The sequence below is a fragment of the Eubalaena glacialis genome, chromosome 14 (genome assembly GCF_028564815.1).
Source record: "Eubalaena glacialis isolate mEubGla1 chromosome 14, mEubGla1.1.hap2.+ XY, whole genome shotgun sequence".
In the NCBI taxonomy this organism is placed as follows: domain Eukaryota; kingdom Metazoa; phylum Chordata; class Mammalia; order Artiodactyla; family Balaenidae; genus Eubalaena; species Eubalaena glacialis.
Window position 1 is genome coordinate 22,628,541 of NC_083729.1, and position 22,523 is coordinate 22,651,063.

At 54.3% G+C, this 22,523-nt stretch overlaps 1 protein-coding gene across 2 annotated transcripts in view; it reads left to right on the forward strand.

Moving 5' to 3' along the window:
• BABAM2 (BRISC and BRCA1 A complex member 2) overlaps positions 1 to 5,338 on the forward strand; it is a 435,974-nt gene extending 430,636 nt beyond the window's left edge. For both annotated transcript variants that reach the window (XM_061210581.1, XM_061210582.1), the window contains exon 12: positions 5,017 to 5,338. In XM_061210581.1, the coding sequence (XP_061066564.1) occupies positions 5,017 to 5,080 (64 nt within the window). In that variant the 3' untranslated portion in view covers positions 5,081 to 5,338. The remainder of the gene's footprint in view (positions 1 to 5,016) is intronic.
• Positions 5,339 to 22,523: the final 17,185 nt, after the last annotated feature.

Genomic DNA, 22,523 nt, shown 5'->3' on the forward strand with positions numbered 1-22,523 from the left:
TCTCTTCTGCAGCCACACATGCCCTGGCTGTCCGCCTCTCCCCTCAGACCCAGCTGGGTCCCCACGGTAACAGTTGACACCTATTGATCAACTAGTTTGCCACGTACCAGGCCAAGTGCTTACACGGAGCATCTCATTTAATCCTCATGAGGATTATCCTTTAAGGTAGGCGTCATGGCTCACCTCTTAGAGTTGAAGAAATTAAAGCTAAACCGGTGAGTCACTTGCCCAGGTGGTACAGCCAGTAAGGAGCAGGGCCAGGCCTTGAGCCCACACTTCCTGTCCTTCACAGCCTCCAGCCTGCAGGGCCTTGGGGATCATCAGGCACAGCTCCCTGCCTTGAAGATGAGGGATCTGGTGCCCAGAGAAGGGAAGAGGCTTACTCCTGGACCCAAGGCCCAGAAAAGTAGACCTGCTGAGCAGCCCAGCACCCTGATTCCTGGCCTCAGGGGTCTGTCTACTCCGCCCCTGCTGTGCCTGTGAGCTGAGGCCAGGAGCCAGTCCTGCTTCCAATTCATGGAAAATCTACCTGGCCTCAGCCTGGGGTCAGTGCTTTAAGTTTTATTCTGCTAGCCTGAGACTCTGGGATCGGATGGAGTTGTGATCTTATAAAACCCAGAGTGAAGGGACTTCCCTGGCGGTCCAGTGGTTAAGACTCCGTGCTCCCAGAGCAGGGGGCACGGGTTCAATCCCTGGTCGGGGAACTAAGATCCTGCATGCCCCACAGCGCAGCCAAAAAAATAAATAAAACCCAGGGCAAAGGGACTGAGATCAGTGAAGAGGGTCAGAGCCTTAGGCTGTCCGAAGGCATATTTTGCTCTAATTTGGTCTAAAAATAATTTCTCTTCCAGTGGGAGTAGAATGAGGAGCTTGACTGCCTCAAGGCCTCTCTCCCTGAGGGCCCTTTTGGCCAGTTAAGGGGGACGTGAGAAGACCTTCCCCCCACCCCCCTGTAACACGCTTACACTTTTAAAGCTTACCATACACTTTGTCTTCGGGTGAAAGTGTTTTTTAAAAGGTGACAGACAACTAGTGCCATTGGCAAGCAGTATACTCTGGGCAGCTCTCCATTTTCTCTGATAAAAACTGAAATAAATGAAAACAGCACTTCAAAAGAAAACCTATAAATGGATGGGATCCAGTTGTCATTTTCCCCTTCCTCCTCCCCTCCCTGAGCTGACTTGGTGAGGACCCGCGTTGAGAAGGACTCACTGACAACAGCTGGTAGCATCGTGCCTTTCAATAGCCCTTCTCCGCACTGCTTCCCCTTGGCGTCACACCCCTTGCCCTGGCAGGGAAAGCCCAGGACACAACAGGAAACTTCAGAACTTGCTGAAGAAGGAAAGAGCTTGCTGTAAAGCCTGCTCCCTCTTGCCAAGACCTTTCGGTCTAAGGAGCTTGCACTGGTGTGGCCCCTTCCCCAGAAGTTTCCAAGGAAAAACTGAGCTGATGAGATTTGCCCAGTGTGAGGCCAGGCCTGAGGAGGGAGAGCGGGGGAGAGACGCCCCTGCCCCGGTGCCCAGGGCCCGTTCCAGCAGCGCCAGCATCACTCCCTCATCGGGCACCTATCTTGGAGCCAACAGCCTGTGCCCCTGGTGTCCTCCCCTCCGACTTGGGACAGGGGCGCCACCCCGCCCAGTGGTGCTGGGGTACGTCACACTCCACGGTGTCCGTCAGGCAGTAAAGCAGATGCAGCGGAGACGGGCAGCAGCCTGTCAATATCTGACCCTCTGAAGAAGGGCCACCAGGCTCCCCTCCAGCAAACACAGATATCGCTGGGGAGATAGCAGCAGGTGAAGCACAGGGAAGGAACGAACGGCCCTCACGTCCGAGGGGCGGCAGCCAGTTGGCAAGGTTCCTTCCCACACGTCTTGTGTGCGAGCGTCACATCAGGGTGGGCTTGTTGGCCCTCCTCACTGTGGGGAAACAAGGCTCAGGGCTTCTCTCACCCGGCCAGCCTCACCCTCGGTCAGGGGCTCCTTCTGCCTCATCACAGTGCCCCTTCCCATAAGGACGATCGTGGGCAAGGGATTTGCGGTCCTAAGCCTCAGAGAAGGTGGCGGCTTGGCTGGATCCGGATGCAGGTGGAGTTGTGTTTACCCTTCTCACTAACTGTCGGCATAGGCTGAAGTTGGAGAATGGACGACAGTTTTATCGTTTTCTTCCTCAGAACCTAAACGTTGCATTTGCCTGCTTTGTGGGGTTGCTGCCTCTCACTTTCCTCAACAGCGTGCAAGGGACGTGCTTGAACTGCTCTTGCAAACCTGGTGGCCGTCGGTAGTTACCTTAATTACAGCCGTGAAGTCCACACTGGGCCCTCTGTATGGGCAGGCCTGTGGGGTCACTGAGAAGGGGACATGCCCCCTGCTTTCCAGGTCTGGCAGTGCAGCCCGGCCAGCAAGCCGTGTGCACACGTGACACGTGCCCCAGCAGAAGCACAGAGAGCGTCTGCAAGCAGGGAGAGAACCTTCTGGTGGCCAGGGAAGCCTTGATGGGGGCAAGGGCATTTGGCCTGAGCGCGACTAAAGCCCCGAGGTGGAAATGGCACGTGTGAGGAAGAGCAGGTGGCCAGACTGCAGGGAGCGGGAGTGCGGGCTGGCGTCCTGGACGGTGCGTGGGCTTCGGGGGGCTTACAACGTCCCCCGACTGCACGTGACATCACAGTGAGGAGCCTTACCTGCAGTTTTTCTGGGAGAGGATCCTTAGCTTTCTCAGCTTCTCAAAGGCGGGGGGAGGCACGATCCCAAAAACATAACCGAGGAAAAGTGCAAATGGTAAAAATCATGGCACGCCAGGCTGCGCGTTTGGGCAGATGAAGGGTCTTGGTTGGGGTAGTGGCAGAGACCCACATTCAAGGAGAATTGATTTGATTTGCAACAGAAGAACGAAGTAAGCCTTTTGTCTCGGGGAGAAACAGCAATTTTGTGAAAGGTAACGAGACAGGGAACCCAGGTGTTGGGACACCGGGGAGGAAGAGGAAGAAACTTCAGGATGAATTCACCGCAGGGGTTTAGGGAGAAGTGGACACTGAGGGTTCTGTTACAGAAGTACCAGGGGGCCGAAGCACTTTCAAATGCGTAATATTGATGAAAAAGTACATTTGGAACACACTGGCTTGAGGTATAGAGAGACATCCAGGTTACAATGTCCTGCAGGTGGTTGGAAATGTGGGCCTGGAAGTTTGGGAGAGAAATAAGGGCTGGCGACCCAGATTGGTTGGGGGGAGCGGTTCTCTGCTGAGGGTGTTTCGAGCCTGAGAGGAAGCGAGGGGAGTGGCAAGCAGGACGGGAAGAGGCCAAGGAGAGATTTCGTATGGGAGTGGGGAAGGCGGGAGGGAGAGGAGGAGGGACGGAGGGGGTCTAGATGTGTAATGTCCCAGGGCAAGAGAGCTTCCAGACACAGGGGCCCACGCATGAATGCGGCAGAGAGGCTGCAGAGACTGGGACTGAAAAAATTCAGCAAAGCACTGAAATTTGAAAGAGGGTTTCCGGTGACTTGGCATTAGGGGAGGGGATCAGGCAGGTGTCATCAGTGACTGCTCTTAGCGGCGATTTAGTGGCGACCCCGGGGCCGCTGAGTTGTGTGGGGCTCTTCGCCCGACGCTGAACCACCCATTTGACACTGAACCGCCGACACTGAACCACCCGTTTGAGTTTCATGACTGCTGAGCAGTTCTCTGCTCTCTTCTCACGGATGGGCTTCGCCTTGTTGCCTCTCGCAGCTTCAGCAGGTCTGCCCTCTGCCTTTAAGTTAGCTCCCCGACTCCTAATGTGGGGCTTCTGACCTCCTGGGAGCCTGGAGCGCCCAGCTTATTAGAACCATATCCTAAATAACATAGACGTGGGTACGGTACTGAGGCCTTTGTGGTACTGATGGTGACAGGTGTCTTGGTGGCCCTTCCTAGCTCAAGTCACAGGTCCAGGTGAGCCACTTCTGGATAAGTCCGGTGTGACTGCTCTGATCTCACGGGCATCAGGGGTGCGGGAGGGAGGACTGGGAGACACACGGGGTGCCCACTGCAACCTCTGCGGCTTCCTCTCCCTCTGCTTTCTACCTCACCCTTTCTCTTCCGGAAGAGTGTTTAGTTCCCAGCTCCTGACAAGCCATCCCATGCCCCCAGGCCTCTGCTCCTGCTGTATCTTTTGCCTCGAACACCTGTAAAATGGCTACTTCACTGCCTCCTTCACTGGTTGTCCAAGGCTGGTGCCTCACGGCATTGCCATAAATGCCCTCACCACCGCAGTTGGTATTTCTTACGTGTCTGCTCCTTCTCTAAACTGAGATCACCTGCATGGCAGGTGCCACATCTGGGTCATCTCACAACCCTTGGCACCTCAGGCAGTGCCTGGCACAGTCAGCGTGGCGTGTGCCCCTCTCCTGCTGTTGGACAGAGAGCCTGCTTCTCCAGGTTCGAACCTGGTTGCCGGAAAAGCCGAACGGTCTGCCCCAGACCCTATCACTAGTCTGTGACTGACCAGGGAACATTCTCCTGATACCCAGCCTGGCTTTCTTTCCAGTAGATCAAACTACAAATATGTCTGCCAACAAATGGAGACCGTGGATCACTTAGAAATCCCTCTTATTAGACCCTCTCTGTCTATATGAAGTCAAAGATCCACTTGAGTAAAAGTGCAACCTTGTTGATATTTCAGATCACGAAAACGACTGGGTGGTTGGCTTGATCACTCTCTGGCTTGTAGCTTGGACCCTTGGCTTTGACCTGGGGAAGGGCAGACGGAACCCGAGTACTGATGTCTAATAGGAATTGGCAGCCAGGAAGGTCCGAGTACAGGCCCTTTAAATATCCATGAGAGATAGCACGGTAGTGAACTGTATGGACCTCCCTTGGAAAAATCCAGAGGGCTTTGCATCAGCAGGGAAGGAAAATCCAATCCAAGATGCATGAACAATAAATAACAACTGTTCTGAGTTAGGTTGAAAGCTCTGAGTTGCACTTTTTTTTTTTTCAAGATGTTTGTGCTAACCACAATTTTTTTTCTCCCCCTTTCCCACCAGGGCTTATTTCAAAACCTTTGTCCCTCAGTTCCAGGAGGCAGCATTTGCCAATGGAAAGCTCTAGGAAACACCAGTCTTGAGAGGTGGCCAGCCAGACTGCTCTGTCCACATGCGTGTCAGCACATATGGCCGCTTCCTGGAAGCCATTGGAATGTCTTCACGGCAGCATTTCGCTCACACAGCAGCTTTGCGCCCCGACTGGAACCCAAACTTGAGCTGGCTGGCGGGAACCTGGGTCCCAGAGCCCCTCACCTCTGGTTGCTCCCTCTTTGTTTCCTTCAGTATACTTCTTAGTTGGAAGAAATAAAGTCACAAATCAGGATGCTGTTATTTTTCCAGGGAACGTAAGACATCATAAATGCACACACCCTGATTCCAAAGCCTTTGTCTCTGAGACCTCTTTTAAGTTTTCAGATAAAACACCCATTTGCTTTTTTCTTTCCCCCTGAAACTAGCGCCTTGTGCATGTGTGTTTCACACCCAACCTTTCCCATTTGGACAGTCCCTCATTGGAAAGGTGCTGCCTGAATGAGTCTGACCAACTGGCAAGGTTTCAGCCACCTACCCAGCTGGGCCCTAGGCCAGCGCTCGGGAACAATTGGGTGCCAGCGTCAAACGCCACTCCCCCATCCATCTCCAGGCCCCTGTGTGTGTGCCGTGTACAAAGCCCATCCTGACCCAGGAGGCAGTCGTTAAAAGTTGCTGAATGCATCAAGGAATCCATCCCTCTCTCCATCCCTCCTCCCGAGGCTGATGGGAGAGTTGTTTGGGCTGACGAAGCACTGCGCGAATTATACCTGAAAGACACAGGTTGGGTCCCGTGGGTGATCCCTGGGCTCAGGCCTGCCAGCTCCGCAGCCGTCCGGGAACGGAGCGGGGGAAGGTACCCTGAGCAAGCTCCATCTTCCCTAAATTTATGGATTATCAGAGCCAGACGGGGTTTCAGAAGTCATCTTGTTTCCACCCCCAAGCCCTCTCCCCTGCTACTCCCTTCAGTGTCATAAGGCCCACGAGCTAAAGAAACTCTGCCAGCAAATTAGGGCAAACCTGGGAGTCGGGAGCCATCACACGACTTCCCTCAACTTACACCCAGGCTGGCCACAGCCAACTTGCCCACTTGACAAGGTCTAGTTTAGTTTAGCGGCATTCCACCCCGAGGGCTTTCGACACAGGGAAGTGGGACCTCGGATCGGAGGTGAGAGAAACCAGCAGGCTGAGTGGCCTGTGCTCTTAGTTCGGCCCACCTGCCTCTCTCCCGCTGTAGGGCCCGCACAGGTGGAACCCAGCCTCTCACTCTTCCCTCAGCTCCTCTTGTTGTTGGGGGAGCTCAGTTTCACCACGTCAGCCTGAAAGGGAGCCAGCTCGGGGCCCTTTTGGGGGCCAGTAAGGGTACCCCTCCATCCTGTATTCTCCAGCACCCAGGAATGTTCTCAGGAGGTGGGAGAACAGGTAGAACAGACCTCCCAGCTTGGCTTCCAGCCGAAGGGCTGCCCAACTCTGGGATCTTTCACCACTTGAGTACTTTGCCTTGAAACCTTGGGAATTCCCATGACAGAGAACAGTCCAGGGTCCTGCGTCGGCGCCGTAGCTTTGCCGTCAGCCGGCAGTGTGACCCTGAGTAAGTCACTTCTCCGTGTAGTCAGAACCACCCAGCGAGCTTTCTAAAGAGCTGCTGCTCAGGGCCCCGCTGCAGGCCCGCTGAATCATACCTCATTAGCTGGGGCTTGGGCGTCCGGATTTTGATAAAAGTCCCCAGCTGATCCTGTTGAGCATGTGGTCGCAACCATGCTGGAGTCTCTTCTGACCCTGGCCAGCTGCCTACCTCCTCTGCCCCAGGGCAGCTGTGTGCCAGTTTCCACTCTCCTGCACCGTGACACGGTCACTTAGGATGGAGGGGCATGGATTGGGCTCACTGCCCACAGAGCCTAGAGTAGACAGACTCAGGGTTTGCTTCAGACCCAGTAAGGGTTTCCAGCTCCAGTTCTAGCCGGGGGTGGTTGGCAGCTGTGGGGTGAGGTGAGGTCACGTGGCCTGGACCCCTGGCATTTCAAATCGCCAGTCCACAGTGACAGCAGCCAGTATTGGGCAGTGTGACCTGGGAGTGGCCCTCCTGCCCCGCCAGTCTCTTGGAGTCCAGATGGCTCAGGCTGGCCAGATTGTCGACGGTAGCCCGCACGTCTGGGAAGCAGGCCCAATCCAACCAGAAGTGCTGTCCTGCACTTTATCTCAGCACATCTCTGCAGCAGACCTGTGAAGTAAGCAAGTGAGGAGGGTCGCCCCTGTTCCACAGATGAGGAAGCAAGATCAGAGAGGTTGAGTGAGTTACCCATGATCACCAGCCAGTCGGTGCCAGAGTCAGGACTCAGCCCGGGCTCCCAGCTCCAGATCCAGTACCGCTTCTCACGTTCGTCCATGACCCTAGTAAACAAACTGAGACTTCTTTCTTCCCCAGCGAAGGATGATGTACTATGTGTGGGTTTGTGAGCATGGAGATTATATGATTTTTAAGACTTTTCAGCCCCCTTAGCACAGAGGGAAGATTTGGGCTCATTTTCTTATGCGGAACCAAAGAACAGAAGGTGACAATAGCCACTTCATATTTCAAATGCCAGGGACTCAGAACCAGTGTGTGTTTGTGAGATTTTTATCTCTACCCACAACAGCAACGGAAGCAAACGGCACTTGTAAATGGGCGACAGTCGCCTGTATATTTTTTAAACACTTCTTGCTAGTTCGGCCCATCACTGAGCATTGTACCTGCGCACAGAGTGCAGCCCAGGACTAATTAGTAAATGGCTATAAAATGCTTTGAAGATCAAAAGTGCCATATACGACAGCACATTATTATTACCTTGTAAATCCTGCCTCCAGCTTACTCGGCCCTTGTAATTTCAGTTGAATCTTCAGCTCAGCACAGACAAGGAAAAGGACTCAGATGTTATGAGTGTTTACTACTAATGGCTGCATCAGGGCATCTCCTGGGGTGCCGGGGAGGAGGCATAAGAGACTGGGGCAGCCAGTGTTCAGCCTTCTCCCAGCCTCTTGGTTTCCTGAGGACCCACGACAATAGGGAGACGGTGCTTTGTTAGAGAGAGAGAGAGCGAGCTCGTTTTCTCCTGGGGATGAACTGGAAAGAGGGTGGGCTTGAGGAGGAGAGAGACTTGTATTTGAATCCTGGTTCTGCCCACTTAGTGGCTGGTAAATATTTAATGAGCAGTTCTTCAGCAGTTTAAAAAAGAAGAGAAATAAAAGGAGGGGGCTGGTTTGTATTGTTTGCCGATTTCCATGGTGTAAATGCTCCCACCATGACCGATTCCAAGCTCCCAACATGAGGTCACTGGACGCAGGCTTGGAAAGAGCAGGGAGAGTCGAGTGGTGGGAGCCTGTGTTGGGGTGAGTGGGCTCCAGTGTGGATCTTTACTTAATCTCACTGAGTTTTGTTTTCCTCATCTGTAAAATGGGAATAAATACCATCTGCCTCCCAGGGTTGTGAGAATTAAATAAGAAAAGTATATAAAGCACAAAGCACAGAGCTTGGCGCATAGAAACGTTTGCTAAACAGTGGCTGTTATTATTGCAGACCAGAAAAAGGATTTTCTGATGTTGACTTTGGCCTTTTCCTAAAAAGTCAGAATGCCCCTGTTAAAAAGTCCTGCCAATGAATATGCCCCCTTTGGAAGAGTGACCCTGTCTGTGTGACTAGGAAGACAAAATGATGTCATCTTGATTTTAACGAATGAGGGGTTAGATGTATCCGTGAGAGTTCCCTCCACCTCTGCCCCACACTCGTCTTGCTTGAACTCTCGGCAGGTCCTCTGCCTCTCACAGTGACCTGCTTCTTTGTCCGGCCTCCTGCCTCCGCATAGGCAGGAAAATCTAGAGCCGCACAAGCCACTTTTGCTTCTGACTCAGTTTCAGTTCCTGACAGCTACAGACCCTTGTTTTGGAGTCACAGCCTAGCCAGAGAAATGACCACATTCGGTTTGCCTCTTGCTTGGGCCTATAAATAGAACAATCCCAGAACCTGCCCCAGTTCATGCAGACTGGCCTGTGCCACAGTTAACGTGAATGTTAAGAACAGCATCTAATGGTAACGTGACATCGAGTTCTGTTAATGGCATCGTGATTAATTCATTGGTGCTTTTTAAAATGAAAACAAGAGAAGAAACATCACCTTTATGTTTATGCATCTTTGGTGCTCACGGCACTGCTAGGAGAGTAAAGGTCAGGAGAGTAGACCAGACGTGTAATAGACGCAGGGTACTGAGTGGTGGTAACAGTGATCACTGCCCTTAGTGAGCTATGAATGACATTCCATACTAGCTACTTTTCTAATCCTCGTAACAACTAAGTGAGGTAGGTGTTATTATCCCCATCTTATAGATAAACTAAGCCTCAAAGAAGTTAAATAACTTACCCACGCACAGGGAATGGGTATACTTCCTTATTCATCCATCATATCTACTTTCCCTCCCTTCCCCTCTATCTCTCCCTTTCCATCCCCTTCCTTATTACACAAAGGAAGTGAACTCAGGTCTCTCTGTTTCTTTCTACTTCCTTTTCCCAGCTTCTCCAAATGAGGAGATATTTATTGAGCATCTACTGTATACAGAGCCCTGTATAAGACATTCATATACTTGTTTTTGCTATTTTCCCCAGGAGGAGAGGGGCTTGGGGTGGTTGGGGCTGGCCAAGGTCAGATGCTGGTTCCAAGGCCAGGCTTCACACAGCAGTTCTGTGTGTCTGTGTCCCCATCTAAGATACTTTGAAGCAGTCTTTGTAGATGCGGATAGGTCTAGCTATGCGGCTGTCTAAATATACATAAATACCAGTTGATTTTCAGATGGTCGAGCCAGGGCCAGCCCACAGTTTTAAAAAAAATCTGACTTCAAAGCTTGTGCCATATTCTCAGGTTAAAGTCCAACACACGCTTGGTTGAAATAATGGCCTGACATCTGGGAAAAACAAGACGAAAATAGTTGTTCTGATCATTAAGGAAAATTACCAAAGGAAGGTATTACCAAAGACAGCAGGATCCACGACTGACTCCAGGTTAAATATGCAGTAACTCCAAAGGTTATTTCCTAACATAACTCATGTTTTCCTTCTCCAGGGTTCCCACGTTGGCGCCTTCATTCTCTGATCCCCTTCACAGAGCCACACTTTACAAGCCTGCAAGGTCATGCTTGGGGTCATGATAAATTATGACTAATGATGGCAGTAAAAGTAGCCCCACAAGCAACCCAGGAATGACCAGCATGGCCCTCCCTGCTCTGGGCCAGCTGCCTTGGTACCATCTTGGAATGAGCCAAATGGCGTGGGACAGACACTTGCTCCTCCAAAGCAGAGCCCACCATCCCCTTCTTTGAAGCCCCCAGAGAGCAGAGTCCCTCTACAGAAGTCTCCTCATTCCAGGTTCTCTTTGGAATCTGCCCTTTGAGCTGGTTTAGGAGCCACTCATAAAAATTCATCCCTTTCAACTCCATGATCACATTTCTGCCACAAAATGGGACTCCCAGCTCCCGGAGACCTGTGGCTGTTTGGGCAGGTGCCAAAAGAGTAGAAGCTAGGAGGGTACCAGGCGCCTCTAGAAATAAGGTGGTGGGTGGGTGTTAATAGTGACAGCTGCCCTCTTGAGCACTGTGAGTGATATTCCAGGCCCTGTTCCGGGTCCTTTGCATCCATTCCCTTCTTGGTCCTCTGACCCTTCAGAGAACTAGGACAGGCCACCGCTGCAGAGAGAGAGCCAAAGGGAGGCCTCAGGGCTCTGATGGCAGTTCCTGAGAAGTACAAAGTCATTTGAGGAAGGCAATGTCGTCCACCTCCCCAGGGGAAATTTTGAAGGGATTTCGAGTCATTCGGGTGCGTGAGTAGGTTCGTGGAGGGGGTTTTACCTTGGGTTCATTTTATAGCCCAGCTGAATGAAAGCTGGTGTCATGCCTGGGGACACGAGATCTGGGGCAGAGGTCACTGACACGGCCAGATTGCCCTGAGGGGAGACGCATTCCACCTCGAAGCACATGCGCACCCACACACGCACACAGGGGTCTTTAGATGACCTGATGCTGCTTAGCCTGCCTCGGTGCCCACTCCCGGGACTCAGCGCAGGCACAGGTTGGGGGAGGACGCCTCACCTCAACTCCGCACCACAGCTCGCAGCCTGCATGGGCCGGCGGGTTGCCCAATCCAGCCCTCTCCCCGCTTTCCACCCTCACTGAGACCCAGGCTGCCCACTGGGGCACCCCCTTGCCTCGCCTGCTGTCCCCCCAGCCTCCCAGGACTGGTGGCCCGCACCCTCGCCCACTCCAGCTGCTGGCCGATCAGCAGCCGGCAGCCACCGGGGAGCAACCCCTTCCAGAGCTCTCTCCAGGCTGGAGCCTCGCGTGGATGAAACCGATCCCTGGGCTAATTGGCTTGTCAGGAGTTGAGGCCCCGCGGGCTCTGGAGCCAGCTGGCCTGGGTCAAGTCCCGCCTCCACCACTTACTGGAGGCGTGAAGTTGAGCAAGCCGCTTGACCTCAGTTTCCTACCCTGCAAGCAAATGAGGCAACTACCTGCGTCCTGGGCCTGGCAGAGGACTCAGTGAATCCAGACGTGTGCGGTGCTTAGACCAGCGCCAGCAGAGTAAGTGCTCAGGCAAGGCTGTCTTTGATGCTAGTGCCTTTTAGGTCTGATGCAGGCTGCTCCTTGCCTTCTTTTTACTGCTTCCTTTCCTTTCCTATCCCTACCCTTAAGCTTCACCTGACCAAAAAAAAAAAAAAAAAGAACCATTTTCTGCCCCTGGCTTCCAGTCCCGTAGACACTACTCCCTCCTAGAGCATCTGCGACACCCCTGCTGCCAGCTGTCCCTCCCCCACCAGCCCCACCAGCCCCACCAGGCCCGCGGCCCCTCCCCCCTCCCGGGGTCCTCAGTGAGCCTGTGCTGGGTGGGCAGCTTGACCTGAGGTCCCCAACTCGTCACTTCCATCAAGCTCCTAAGACCCCCTTGTTTCAAAATTTTTGCTTATTAAACTGCATTTCTTAAGTAATCATTTATTTCCCCTTTGAAACCAAGGACTTACATACTTGCTTACATCCCGGTGAGCGCCGGAGACTGGAAGTTACCTCACTGAGTGGACATGTTTCCAGTCAAAACTAGAACCCTTTACTAGCTGGGGTTCCTTCTTGCTGGTAAACATGCAATAAACATTAGCCTTCCTTAAAATCTTGACTGTTGATGACGAACCCCTTTCCTGCCTTTCGGAACCCCTGTTAGAAAGCCTGGTCTGCCTGGGCCAGGCCCACAGGCTAACTGGAGAAACAGGAGGAGCTCCCAGTGTAACCATCACAGCTCCTTCTCCAGCACCCCGTCCCCCACTTGTTCACATGTGAGCCACTCTGGTCTCGACAGGGCACCCAGAGAGTGAGAAGCAGGTTTCCAGGTCTGGAGAGGGTAGCATCATCCAGAAACCTTGAGGAGAGTCCCACACCCAAGGAAGGGTGGGCAGGCCTGCAGAGGCTGTAGGAAGAGGTGCCAGGGCCATCCTGGAGCCCAAAGATGGGCTGAGTTCAAGGAGGACACAGGTGAGCCCAGGCTGACAGGTTAGGATAAACAAATGTAAATTAGAACAGAAATCGGTGCCCAGCCAGGCAGCCCCCCATCTGCTCCACACTTGTTTACTGAGCACTTTCTTTGTGCCCAGAGGCGGGAGTTGCTTCCAGGGCAGAAGTAAAAATTGAATCCCATTGATGCATTAGACAGACATCTGTCAGCATCCCCACTGATCCTGGCACTGAGGCTGTACTGATTATAAGACCAGCCCTGCCCACAAAGAGCCAGGGAGATAAGGCAAGTACCCCCTCCCCTGCTGCTGATAAGCTATGGAGGCAGTGATAAGCTATGGAGGCAGTGATAAGCTGTGTGGTGAGAGCAGCAGATTCACACTCCTTACGTCCAGGCCGTGCAAATCAGGGAGGTCTTCCTGGAAGAGGGGCCAGCTAAGCACAGATTCAGCCTCTTGGCCGCACCAATATTTTATCCCTTTACCTCACCATGATGTTTCAACTTCCTGGCGAGTTCCGCAACTGGTCTAAGGAGCACATGATGCCTAGTTCGGATGCATTCAATTATTTCTTGAGCATCTACTTGGTGCCCAGCACGGTTCTAGACACTGGAGATAACAGCAGAGAATAGAGCATAACAATCCTTGCCCTTGTGGAGCTTCCAGCCCCATCAGGGGTGAGGGAGCATGAACAAGATAAGTAGGAAATTGTGCACATGGTAGAAGATAAGAGAGGAGAAGAAAAATAAAGGAGGGACAGTGGGAGTGCGCTTTTAACCAGGGTGGTCAGGGAAGGCCTCACTGAGGAGGTGACATTTGAGCCAAGAACTAAAGTAGGAAAGTGGAAGGGGCAGGGCACTGCCCTCCGCCTTCCTCTCCTGGAACCTGCCCCATTCCCAGGCCCCAGTATGGGCTTGCCTCGGGTCCCCAAGGAACCCACCCAGAAAGTCAGTCCTGGAACCCAGAACATCCAGAGGTGGCAGGCAAAGAGCAATGAAGCAAGAAGCCTGGGCTGAGTCCTGGCTGGCTGCTCTCTGAGCCTCAAGTCCCTCATCTATAAAATAATGAGCCCTTTTCACAGGCTGATTATGAAAATAAGGCTGACTGGGCCTGGGGAACCTTTGGGAACCGCGAGATGTAGCAGCTATGTAAGCAGTTTGCCTCTGCCACCACTTAAGATAGAGGCCCTCCTGCTGCCCGGCCGGGGCCTGGTAGAGGTGCCTGAGGATGCAGTGAAGGTACCACCAACTGCAGAGGACGTGTGTTGATGCCCATCCTGCCTGCACTCCCCTGCTGGCCCAGCAGAGGGTGGAGGGGAGAACGGGGGGGCAGGTGCGCCGGCAGTGGGCCGCCTTTCCCCCCACTCAGCTCTAGAGAACCCGATGTGGGTGAACAGGGTCCCCTGGGGTGCTGAGGAGGGACCACAAGGAGTCCTGCCTGAAAGCTCTGCTTATTGGGTCCTGGATCAGCCCGAGGTGGGTGTGACCTGGAAGGTGGGCACCTGGGCAGGTGTCACAGCCAGCAACAAGCTCCCAGCCCTCCACGTCATTCCCATCAACACTGTCAGTATCCTAGTCTTTTTCTCAATATGAAAGGAGCAGAGGACAGAAGCCACTCGTGACCCATCCTCCTAACATGACCGTGTTTGGTGGGGGGGTGTTAAACAGTGTGCAGCAAGTTCTTTGTACCTATTCCATGGAGGGAAATGATAGCCCAGCTGAGGCCTGAGGAATAAAGGCATTTCCTTCCAGTCTTTCTTTCTATTCTTTTTTAACGTGTTTAAAAACAATACAAAACAATTTTGTATCCTGTTTTTCTTTCTACTTAACATGATTTCATAAGGGTTTGCCATCTTGCTACAGTCAGCACAACCATCTTTGAAAGATCTACCTCATATTTCTCCATAGTTCCTACACCACGTCCTTTATTTGGGGCCATTTAAATTATTGCTTGATTTTCTCTATTATAAATATATTCCATAAATAATTACTTAAGGGGCTTCCCTGGTGGCGCAGTGGTTGAGAGTCTGCCTGCCAATGCAGGGGACACGGGTTCGAGCCCTGGTCTGGGAAGATCCCACATGCCACGGAGCAACTAGGCCCGTGAGCCACAACTACTGAGCCTGTGCGTCTGCAGCCTGTGCTCCGCAACAAGAGAGGCCGCGATAGTGAGAGGCCCGCGCACCGCGATGAAGAGTGGCCCCCACTCACCGTAACTAGAGAAAGCCCTCGCACAGAAACGAAGACCTAACACAGCCATAAAATAAATAAATAAATAAATTGGGAAAAAAAAAAAAAAAAAAGGAGCAGCAATACACATTTAAAAAATAAATAAAATAAATACTTAAATCTACTGTAGGAAAGGCACTAGGGCAACACTAATCTGGGGCGATTCAATTAGCAAGCAGTAGGAGAATGAGTGTGGTGGTGGACCAGCTCATGCCTCAGAGACTCCAGAGCAGGGGGGATGGGGGAAGGTGCTGGAATATTCTGGTAGGGTAGCGGAGGAAGCACTGAGGTGGGTGCTTTGGGTGAGACCCCAAGGAGGGTGTTGTGTCTCCAGGCTGAGCTGAGGGGGGCGGTGAGGAGAACGGAGGCAGTCAGCCACCGAAACGCTTGGCTTCTGAAGGCCTTCCCACGAAGGCTGAGGTGTCCAGCTGCTGCAGGTGGACACAGAGAGCCCTGAAAGCTTGTGAGCAGGGGGGGGGACAAAATCAAAGTGATATTAAGGCAGGTGCATCTGTGTGGTGACTGGAAGTCAGCCAGCAAGGGGCAGAGGAGCCCAGGGCCAGCAGCTGCTGAAGGAACCTCACCTCGAGGTGAGGCCGGGGCGGGGGGCCCTGGAGCAGGGGGGGTCCTGGGAAGGGGCGAACAGGAAGAGATGGGAATGAGACGGCATGCGGGGACAGCACCTGGGCTTTGAGACCAGCGGGCACAGAGCGTGAGCAAGGCAACCTGCTGGTGGCCAGGCCGCACTGCTGCAGGACCCGGCAGGGGCAGCGGGAGCCTGAGTCCTCTGCCTTCAGGGCCTGGTCGTGGAAGCAGCCGGGGGGAGCCCACCCAGGGGCAGGCCCAGGCGGAGGCCCCAGGGAGTCCCTGAAACCTGGCCTGTACAGACCTGTGGGCATCAATGCGGGAGGAGCTCTGAGACCAAAGGGAAGGCCTCGGAGCCTCAGAGAATAGTGGGAATGCCCTCCTCTGCCAGCCTCTTGCCAGCCAGGGCCTATGGGAGGCCCAGGGGCTTGACCTGAACACAGCCCAGAACCCCCAGGCTGGAGGGAAGGCAGCAAACAGTCTGGAACCAAAGAGACAAAAGTCCTCACTGAGCCACTCACTGGCCACCTGACCTTCACGTCTCTGAACCTCAGCTTCTTTGTCGATCAAGTGGGATGATAACAGCACCTACCTAACGGGCTGGTTGTGCTGATTGGGCAAGATAATGGACATAACACACCTGGGGTGTAACAAACAGACAGTGGATGGGAGCTGCTGCTACCATTACTGTTATGAAGGCGCCCTCAGCCCACCCCCAGCTCTACCCCAGCCACACCTGGCCAGCCTGGGAGGCTTTGGGGGCAGCGGCTGCGGAGGGGACGGCCTAAGCCCTCAGCACCCGCCTGGCACCATTCACAGGCCAGCACGTCGCAGCGGTTTCCCCGCGCTTCCCCTGTGAAGGCCGCGGCCGGCAGCCTCAGTGTTGGGGCCCTGCACACACTCTTCTAGGACACCTACTGTGTCCCAGGCTCTGCTGGGCACTGAGAGATCGGCTCCAACAGACATCAGATCTGGCCTGCCCCCAAGGCCTCCCACAGAGAAGCAACTACATTCCAAGGAGATCGGAAAGAGGAAGAGTCTATGGTGGAGGCGAAAAAGGGCTCTTGAGATAGATTCCAGCTAGGGGATCATAAAATGTAACTTGGGAGAGGTGGCACTTGTCTGTCCCATGGGCTCTGATGGATGGGAGCTGGGAAGGAACATCCCAGAAGGAGGGAGCTGCAGGGGAGTCGGTTGGGCCAAAGGTGGGATGGATGATAATTCCCATCTGTCTACCCCGCCGGCCCCGGGGTCAGACCCTTCGCCACATCATCTCTCACCCTCACAACGACCCTAAGAGGTAAAAGTTTTTATCCCCATTTTACAGACAAGAAAGTGGAGTCCCCATAGCGTGACCACACGGCTCATAATAGGCATCGCTAGGAGGAGGACGCAGGTCTCCGGGCTCCCTCTCCCAGGCTGCAGGCCGTGGGGTCTGAGTGGAGGCGGAGGGGAGCCGAGCAGGGAGGCATGTGACCACACCCACACGAGCCAGGGTGTCATCCACTCTAGGAAAAGGCACGGTGTCCCCCCAGCACGAGTCCTCTCTGAGGCATCTCCCTGGGACACAGTAGACCCAGGCAGTGGGGAAAGACCCAGAATCCAGCCCTTCCCACGCTGCCCGCACCGTCAACCCCCGTCTCTGCCTCTACTCCTGCCACTCTGTGGGAAAGGCGGGAGGCAGGGGGCCTTACCCAGGCAATGGGCGACCTTTACTCAGGCACTTATCAATGCATCACCAATGTCCAGGCTTCTGAAGACCATCAAGACCATCTGGGCCAACACTAACACAGATGGGCAAACTGAGGCCCAGAGAGGGGCAGCGACCCAGCATGAGGCTAAAACCCAATCTGACTCCCAGTTCAGTGCTTTTTCACCTGCCTCTTTGACTCAGCTGAGGCAGGGACTAAGCAGGCTGGTCCCCAGCATCACGGGGCTGGTGCAGGGATAAGATGGGAAGGAAGACCTCAGAGGCCCCGTGGAAGGCAGGCGGGTCCTGATCTGCAGGGGGCCTTCCAGCTCAGGCCCACCTCGTACAGGGAGGGGGGAGGAGGTGAAAGTGCAGCCCCCGCCTCCCAGCTACTCAGCAAACCCTGGAGCTGGGCCTGGGGCTGCAGCAGCCCAGAAGGGGCACCTTTTTCCAATTTGCCCTCAGGCCCTGTAGAGACGGCCCACAGCCCGGATTAGAGTCACCTGGCCCGTTCTGGAAAGGATCCCTGGCCGGCCGAGGTGGTGGCTGCAACTCGCTGTTGGAGAGCCCCTTGGCTTGAGGGAGGGCAGGAGGGGGCAGCGGCGCGTGGTGCGCTGGCCCGGCCCTGGGCTGGTTGCCTCTTTTCTCCTGCCCCGTCTGGGAGCCACGATTCTGCATCTGTTTCCAGGTACTGTTTGCTTGCATTGTGCCCATTCCTGTCAGGGCCACAGGCATCTGCTTTGGGCTCCTGCCTCTTCCCACCCCGGCCCCTGGCCTCAGCCCCTGGCCCCCCCCAGAGCCCCACTGGAGCCGCCCTTACCCCGCGTGGGGGGCTGCCACCCCTGTCCAGCTGCAGTAGGCCAGCGCTCGGTCCTCAGGGCCCCTGGCCCGGCTTCGAGCCCCTAGGGGCCTGGCAGCCTCCCCACCTGTGCTGAACGTCAATCCTGTCCGGGGGCCCCGAGGCTCGCAAGGCCTCCCACGCGTGGGCCAGAGCTGACCTCCCTTTGCCTTGTGGGCTGCGTGATCTCAGCAAGACTGTCCCCTTGAGTCCAGGTGTGGGTGTCTATCCCCCTTCCTCACAGGATGCCCTGAGCTGTGGACCCCTACCCCTCGCCCACGCCTTCCCTCTCCATCGTGAGGCTCAGAGCTGCCCGACAGTGACCCAAGGCTGGGGAAGGGAGCTTTGTGTTTGGTGTCTCCTTTCTTCCAGCGGCTCAAAGCACTTTTACAAGCATTAATCTCCTTTATCCACCCCGGCTGTTGTTTTGTTTGCTCTTTGTATTTTATTGTTAGCTGAGGCTTTGCGTTTAACCCTCGGGCACCCAGCAAGGCGTAATTCCTCAAGCCCAAGGTAGAGCAGTCACTGGACGCCTCCTGGCCAGCATGACTAGAACCCGGGCGCCAGGTCCCACCCGGCTGCCGCCCAGCTCCTTCTCCCGTACCTGCCTTTGATTGGGTATCTGTCCGCAGCATCCGCCCAGGCAGCAGGGAAGGTGTCCCTGTGAGGCCACTGCCGGATGAGCTGTGAGGTGGTGGCCCCAGAGGCCACGAGTTGTGGGAAAGAGAGCGCTAGAAGGGGAGGCAGGAAGCCTAGGTTCCGCCAGTCGCTGCTGTATGACCTTGGGCCAGTCACTTCGCCTCTGAACCTGGTTTTATTGAGATATACGACAGGGGTAATGAGACCCTTGTGGCTATCAAATCGGAGTCTGTGACAGTGATCTGTAAATGCTTCAGCTCTGGGCAAACATCCAGGACAGTGCACTCCACCGTCGGGACAGACGTCAGTTGAGATGACCCCCATGGGGATGTCAGCCCTAGTTCCCACTTGGATTCTAAGATGAAAGGAGCTTGTTCCCTTCTCCCCACATAGCCCTGAGCCTGTGCTCCTGGGCCCAAGTGGCCAGAGCAGAGGGCAGGGGAGGGAGGTGGGTCAGAAATCAGCCTCAGGTGCCCCCAGATAGATGTCCTGACCTGAAGGGGCTCCTTCCACTGCTCTACGCCATGGGAAGCTTCTGTAATTCGTGACTCTCAGACAAAGGTGAGCGGTCACACTGCGTCCACATGAGGCAAGGGTGATGCCAGCCCCTCCAGCACCCGTCGGTACAGGGCCACCCTGTTGGTCTGTGTGGTTTGCTGACGTGGTGCTGGCCTGCCCAGAGGAAGGGATGCGTTCTCTGCATACAAGGTTGCTGTCTGCTGACTGAGTCTCACCCCCATGGGTGCTGAGCCTGCACGGAGGGGTGCTTTATTCTAATTCACACAAAGGTGCCCAGTTTCTGGTGGAGGCCCTGCATGACTGGGCCCAGTCCAGGGCAGGCCACGGTGGGCAGGCCACGGTGGGCAGACCAGTTGGGCAGGAGGGGGTGGCCCGCCACCCTGCTCGACAGCGGGCTCACCTTGCCCTCCCCGTCCATGGCCCTGGAGCCACCCCAGAGCAGTGGAAAGCATTTCAGCATTTCCTCCTAAACAGACCAGTATAATAACAGTACACCTTCCCCAAGCCCTTGTTTGAAATTCCAAACTCCCCAGAGCTCTGAAAACCCAAAGTTTTTTTCATAACCTATATGGCAGCAAGACCTGGCCTGATCAAACATGAGGCTACCTATAATGGGTGTTATACCCATTATACCCTCATGGGTGTTAATGAGGAAATACTAATGTGTTTCATCACGGGGTACTGCCCAGACCTCACTGGATTATGTGAGGTATTGGACTATGCATTATATTACCTTCCTAAAAATGCAAAAACATATGAACTCTGAAACACAAGTGACCAAAGGTTCCAGATAAGAAATTCCAGATCCGTAATAAGCAGCACTTAGTGTGGGCCTTGCCATATCCCGGACACTGTGCTGAGCACTTCTCTCATGTAATCCCAACAACTCAACTTATTTCCATTTTATGGATGAAGAAACTGAAGCCCAGGAGGTTCTGTAACTTTGCCATTCACGCAGTTAACCAAGGGGGGTGCCAGGATTTGAACCCAGGCAGTCGGGCTCCCTGCCATTAACCCTATGCTGTAAAGATGAGGAGACTGTGGTCCAGAAGGCAGAGGGACTTGCTTGAGGTCATCCAGGGAGTCCAGAGTGGAGCTGGGCCTCGGTCCTAGAGCCCCCCAGCCACGCCTGCTCCTGCTGATGGGGAGCCAGCCGGCGGTGGCAAGTCCCCCAGCAGTTGCCCAAGGGCTCACAGCCTGCTTGGGCTGAGTTTGTCCAGCCCATCCGGGAGAGTTTAAAATAGAACATGTTCCCATGGAAAGTTTGAAGATTTCACTGGATTGAAACCAGATGACCCTGTGCAAACAGACCCCACCAGCAGGCGCAGGGTCTGGGTGTGCGCTGAGGCCCACGCCGGTTCCCGGACCGCCCCAGGGAGAGAAACTGCCTGGGGGCTTCCGAGAAGCCAGTGACACAGGACACCGGACAGGACGGCCAGGCCTTGGCTGACGGGTAGGGGCAGGAGACCCTCTTTCCAGCCGGCAGAGAAGCATCCCCACACTTTCACTGGCTCCATCTGTTTTCCAGTTTCTGAAGATGGACAGAGAATCTGGAAGAGCATTTCCCCATTGCCACATGCTTCCAGTCGTTTCTCTACTCCACTGACTTGTTCTCCTGCAAATTCACTCCTTTATTTGCACACCATCAGTCATGCAGCAAACTTACAGAGCATCCCTGGTGAGGAGGCCTGGCCGCGTGTGAAACACTCAGGACACAGTCCTGCCTTTCAGAAAGCCCCAGGCACGGTGAACCGTCATCACAACAGGGCTGGGGGTTTAGGCTGCGGGCACAGGAGCAACCCCAGGCTGGTCAGGGAGGGCTTCTCAGAGGAGATGATGAGCAGGAGCCTGGAGGCAGGGAGAAGGGGTGTTCTGGGCCAGGAGACAGGCCTGCTCACTCCAGCACAGGTGCATAGAGAGGACAAAGGGTGAGAAAGGGGCCGGAGGTAGGCGTAGGCCCCATTAAGGGGCTTCCCAACCCCATTGAGTTGATCCTGAGGATGCTGGGGAGGCAGGAGAGGATTCCACATCTTCCTGGATCCAGGCTGGTCTAGGAAGACTCGTCTCCTGGCAGCGGCCACATGGAAGTGACCGGAGCAGTTTCCACATCAGTCTCCTTTGGGACAGGGCCTGCCCCTGTCACCTCTGTAACCCAGCTCCTGACACAGTTCTTTAGGGAGAGAGTACTGAGCTGAGGTGACCCAAGGGCCATGATTTCTAGGTCATAGAAATTAGACCTAGAGATCGTCACAGGAGGATGGCCTAGAGATTGTCACACAGCACACAGGTCACATCATGGCCCTTGGATCACCTCAGCTCAGTGATCTCTCCCTAAAGAACCATGCCAGGAGCTGGGCTACAGAGGTGACAGGGGCAGACCCTGCCCCAAAGGAGACAGACTTGGAAACTGCTCAGGTCACTTCCACGTGGCCACTGCCAGGAGACGAGAAATATTTATGGGTAATAATATGATGTCTAGCGTAGAGAATGGACTTGAGGACACGGGGAGGGGGAAGGTTAAGCTGGGACAAAGTGAGAGTGGCATGGACATATATACACTACCAAACGTAAAATAGATAGCTAGTGGGAAGCAGCCACATAGCACAGGGAGATCAGCTCGGTGCTTTGTGACCACCTAGAGGGGTGGGATAGGGAGGGTGGGAGGGAGGGAGACGCAAGAGGGAAGAGATATGGGAACATATGTATATGTATAACTGATTCACTTTGTTATAAAGCAGAAACTAACACACCATTGTAAAGCAATTATACTCCAATAAAGATGTTAAAAAAAAAAATATGTCTAGGATTCTTTTCAAACATTTTTTTGAAGTGGGGTGGGAAGTGAAAGAGATTAGAAAATGTTGATGAGTGTTGAAGCTGAGTGGTGGGCTCACGGGGGTGGGGGGTTGTCATGATCTTCCTTTTTCCTTCTTTTGAGTGTATTTGGGTTATTTCATAATTTTTGTTACAAGTATAGAGAAGATTGTGTGAGTTTCGAGAACGCTGACTCCACAGAGCGACTGGAGCTGGGCAGACGTGACTTCAGTCATCCCTCCTTGGAAGTGGGTAGCATGGGGGATCCTCTGGATTTAGGAGGCCCAGAGGGGCCTCGGACCTCTGGCTCAGATGACGGCATCCCAAGTTGCCCAAGAGACCACCCCCCACTCTCTCTAATCCCCTCATCCAGCCGGTCACTGGCCCTTCTTACTCTACCTCCAAAGTTGAAACAGAGCAGTGCCCAGGGATGGGGGTCCGCCCGGGCGGGCGTCGTGCTCTTTGAGAGCAGAGGTCTAGGCCAATGGCTGCCAGAGAGATCAAGGGGCTGGTCATTGGTGGCTGACCCTCACCATCCCGGCCACCTGCAGAGGTCATTGGGCCACAGCCCCACTGTGCACAAGGTTGCCTGAGGGCCTGGGGTGGCCACATTTCTGCTCCCTGTTTCACCCAAGCTTGGCCTTTAAGTGGGCC